The 4,772-nt window shown below is 40.4% G+C and overlaps 1 protein-coding gene across 3 annotated transcripts in view; it reads right to left on the bottom strand.

Annotated features, from left to right (window-relative positions):
* DGKI (diacylglycerol kinase iota) overlaps positions 1-4,772 on the bottom strand; it is a 472,815-nt gene that overhangs the window by 241,681 nt on the left and 226,362 nt on the right. For 2 of the 3 annotated variants that reach the window (XM_055084816.1, XM_055084815.1), the window contains one exon: positions 3,194-3,259. In XM_055084816.1, coding sequence (XP_054940791.1) covers positions 3,194-3,259 — 66 coding nt within the window. Of the gene's footprint in view, positions 1-2,841; positions 3,041-3,193; positions 3,260-4,772 lie in introns of those variants that run through there. The other variant, XM_055084813.1, reaches the window with a different exon arrangement.

The following is a 4,772-nucleotide window of genomic DNA, read 5'->3' as shown; positions in this document are numbered from 1 at the left end:
AAAAAAAAAAAAATTAAAAAAAAATAAAAAATAAAAGGTCAAATTAGCTATAATCATGACTATCTTTTTTCTTTGCATATTGATTTTTTTAAAATACTACTAGGGATAACTCACTGTTGAATAAATCTCGATTGAATGAATGCAATTGTGGAGATGTGGTGAAGATCAGTAAAGAGGTACGTTTGCAGAATAAGTATGCAGCTTGCTTTTAACCATTGGCCAAGTATAGATTTACACTAAATATGGGCTAGATCAATCCCATTGTCCCTCTGGATCCACTCTCCATCTTTCTCTACCCTGTGTCCTGTTGTAAAATGTTAACTTTTATGGATTGCCTCAACAATGTCCCTTGTGCTCTGGTTTCTATTGGGTTTGGCACTGGAGACTGAAGGTGAGTGAAGTTGGGCTATTTATTCCCCCAGCTGGTAGATCACCTCAGGCTGGCTAAGTCTCATGACTTAGTCTCATGACCCCTTTAGACTTGGCTTGACCACAGATCCCTGCTCTTACTAGCCTCGAGTTTTTCACTATCCCTTGTAGTTTCTTTTCTGCTCACACATTTTAAATATTCTCTTTATTAAACACTTATCAAATTACATAATTTGAGTGTGACAGCTCTTTACTGCCTGGACCTTAACTCTTTCATAATGTAGGACTATGAACGAAAACAATGTAAAACTACGTGATGGTCATAAACATGGCAGCCTGGTAGTCAGTGAATGTTAAAGCAACTGAGCGATTGAATCACGAGCTGTCTCATCTGATATTCATTATATGACACACACACTCAGCCAAACGCATATTCAAGGCTTGAGAGAAAATTAGTCTCTAATTAGTCTCAAATATTTACTGTTGATTCTAAAAAGTAGAAAGTGAAACCACAAATACTCTTAACCACAAACACTCACTAATAACCCCAGAAGTTTTCAAACCACTGGTTTAAACATTTTTTTTTGCTAAGTAAAGTATTTTTTACCCCATCCCAATGGATAAATTATGGAATAATGTGTATAGAGAAGTCTGTGTCTGTGTGTGTGTGTGTGTGGAATGGTTTAGAAATCTCTGGATATGTAAGAATGTACAACCAACTGTACTGATGAAAACTACGCATAGCACCAACGTCTGAAATGAATCTTCAATCCCTTAATCTGCAAATGGAAAGAGAGTCACTCACTAGTCTTCCTCTAATCCAGGGGAGAAGCCAGGCTCCAAAGAAGGGTTATTTATTACCCAGCAAGGAGACACAGGTTTAAGACTATCACATGCCACAACTGCTCGAGTCTCTGAGAATCCATAAGCAGCTGGATTATAAACACAGGACATGAATATAACAATACAATATTATGGGAACTTTATGTGAAGAGCTGGGCTCACAGATTTCCCTGCGGAGAGCCGTGATGAGCAGCGAGCTGTGAGTGCTCTGAGATGCCTGCCTGGGGACACTGGACAGGAAGAGAGACATGGTCACAGCAACTCAGAGCACAGGGTGTCCAGTTCTTCCCCTTCGGCTGACCACGCCAACAGAAGACAAGCCAGAAAAGGGAGTGAAATACGATGCTAGGGAATACTTGTCACAAGATATATAATGCTTATTGATTTTCTTTTAATAAAATTCCTCCAAATCTATTATGGCTTGAAAGTTGCTGAGGTGGTGCCAGCTACTAGGCTGTCCGGTGAAGGTATTTTCTCCAAAGCGAAGAACCTGTTCATCCAGATCCTTCCTACTGTCCACATCTCTGACCTCAAAATTGGCCATGCCTACCTGTTTCTTCTCTCTTACGCATACACATGCACACATTCTTATGGGAAAGCTGTAGACAGTCTACAATCCACTAAGTAAGAGAAAATCCATAAGCCCTAGAGCAACAGCAGACAGGGAAGGAGTAGACGGAGCCAGTGAAGGAAGGTCACGTGAGGGTAGAGGGCTGACCTCCTTCTTTCCCAGCTGTGTAAAATGGCTGGTAAGCAACTTTCAACTCCTCCTCTCTCCCTCCCTCCTCCTCTTCTTTTTACCTCCTCCCCCTTTTAACCTATTTTGCCTGTCCTCTTTCCAGGCTAGAAAGGAACCAGCTGAGAGTCACTGTGTTGAACTGGAGGAGATAACAGCAGTTATAACGGAGGCCCGTACCCTTGAGACTGAAGTGTGCCACCTTCCAAAGAAGACCTTGGTAACCAATGGCTACAGCATATTTCCCTTTCAGGCACTGGGAAAACAGCAACATTAATCAAACTTTTTCCATGTCTCGCTCGCCCTCAACACTACTCAGGCAGCCAAAACTTCCTTTCCTCCCTCTATTGTCAAAAATGCCATACTGGTCAGCTCACCCCAGTGTTTGACCCAAAAGAGTCACATGACTAAATAAACAAATTAGAAATGAAGTGATGAGGAATATATTCTCCCAAATTATCCTGCTCTCTACCAAATCAAAACTTTGCTTTATTGAAACCAGCTTACATCTATGTACTTAAAAAAAAAATCTTTGTAGTAGGATTCACCACCAGTTTAACTTTCTCTGAGGATCCTTTCATTCCTAAAGTACATCTCTGTACATTGAAAAAGCCATAATCCAAATCTGTTAGGGTCAATAACATGGAATGTACAGAGCATGCAGCTGTCAGATCCACACCTCACTCTTCCAAGTGGCCCTGCACCCTGAGGGGTCTGTAGCCAGTCATACTTAGAGAGTAGACATAAATCACCACATATGAGAAGGGCATCTCTTTCCAGGAATTGGATAATATCCCAAGAGAGCAACACATTTCCTGCTTCCATGTTGTCCTTCTACCCAGTTCTGCTCAACCATAACACATCAACACAAGGAGTATCGCTCATCAACCTACTGATTTCCTGTTGGTGTTCAAAGAAGTATGATGGGCCAGCAGTCCTCAGGAGGGAGTTTTAACAAAATAGGAAGTATCCTTTTTTTAAACTATCCACAATGAAATTCACTGCAAATAGTCCATCCATCTCTCTTAAAACGTGCTAATTCCTTGTATGGAGACCACTGCTTCTTGGGTGAGTTCTAGAATAAATAAAACACCTCTTAAGGGAAGGGAACCTAGAGAAGGGAGGCCTTTGGGAAAGGAAGGGACGTCCTGAGCCCTGGATCCGGGTGATTGGACTCATCTACCTTGGGTGCTTGCCAAGGTCTGAGGAGCCTCCTGCGATGACCAGGGGGTGCAGGCCCCTTACCTTACCACACTGCTTACATTTTCCCTCCTGCCGACGCCTGTGTACCCAGTGATGACGCACAAAATTCTGTGGGAAAACAAAAGTAAATAAACATGTTTCAATTCCCAAACTCCAAAGTTAGGGTTTTTTTTTAATGTTTTAAGAATAAAGATTTCCGCGAACCATCATCTAAGCCCATCTAAGCACAAAAACAAATATGTGCATGTGTGATTTGTTTAACAATAAACATTGAACCCACTTGGGAAAATGAAGCCAAGTCTCCATCCTCAGTGACCTTTCGTATCTGTAGAAACCATTAATCATGCCCTCCCTCTGCGGCTTCCTGGTAACAAATGGCCATAATGAATTCCCATTACTCTGCTTTTCGTCTAGTAAAACATTGTGCAGATTTGTGACCTTGAGCTGGGGCGCGGGGGAGGGTGGGTAACTGAGGCAGGTAAAAGAAATATCCTTAAAGAAATGAGAAGGTGAAGGAGAGAAGGACAAAGACATCCAATTTTTCAAACAAATATGTATTTAATGCTTTATAAATGCCAGGCATGCACTGTACTAAACATTTGAGTCAGAAAGAACTTAAAGAAATTAAATTCTCAGAAAGAAACAGATCTCCTGATTCGGGACTTACATGGTGACAGTTTTTCACTAGCGAAAGTGAAGGAAGAGAAAAGCTGAAGGAAACTGATGACAAAGACAAGAGATGTGGGCATATCGCGAAATTCTGCAATGAGGTTGTATTTAAACTGTCCTTGGATAACCTGAATGAGATCAGCTTCCAAGGTCTATTCTTGGCTTGAGCTGTAGGAAACATGGAAGGTCCTTTTCCTCCCAAATAGAAGCACCCGTCACCCCAGCTGTTGGGATACTTTACAAGAGAGAAGGTGGTCTTCAGGCCTAATGGTACAGGTAAACCCTAATAACTTCCATACAACTCATCTCTCTTAGGCCAATACACCTAAAATATTTGCTAATGTTTTTCTCCTGCCCTTTTCTGAGAAAACATACTTTACCTGAAATTAACATGCGTATTGTCAGGCCACAATCCATACTTTCCCTTTAAAATAGGCCCTTTACCATATATTCAGTCTTTCAACAAATACTTACCAAATGCCTACTATCCAGGCATTGTTCTAAGTACAGAGGGACACAGGAAACAGATCAGTGTCGAGAAAAAAAAATGTTATATCAAGGCATGAAATTCAGAGTGACAAAGATACCTCTAACAAGCATTAGCATTATCAATTCCAAAGTGCCACCTCTATTTCTCTTCGTAACGTCAAACCAATTTAAATTAAAACTAAACAAAGATCCTGGAGGAATAATGGTCTTTTAACTATAATAAGATATAAAAAAGCATAATGGTCCCACTAATTAGTCTAGTTTTTATCTTGCTTTTTGCACTGTGGCAGTTTAATGAAACAAGGACACAATTCTTACATTGTTCTCAGAAAGAAGCTAATGATAATAGTTAACATTTCTTGACTACTAACACTGTCAGGCACTTTTAAAAATGCCTTACATGTAATAAAAATTTTAATTTTTTTTTTTTTTTTTTTTTTTTTTTTTGGTGGTATGCGGGCCT

This window comes from Physeter macrocephalus, chromosome 5 (assembly GCF_002837175.3).
Source record: "Physeter macrocephalus isolate SW-GA chromosome 5, ASM283717v5, whole genome shotgun sequence".
In the NCBI taxonomy this organism is placed as follows: Eukaryota; Metazoa; Chordata; class Mammalia; order Artiodactyla; family Physeteridae; genus Physeter; species Physeter macrocephalus.
Note: the sequence above shows the minus strand (reverse complement) of the source record. Positions and strands in the feature narration are given on the sequence as shown.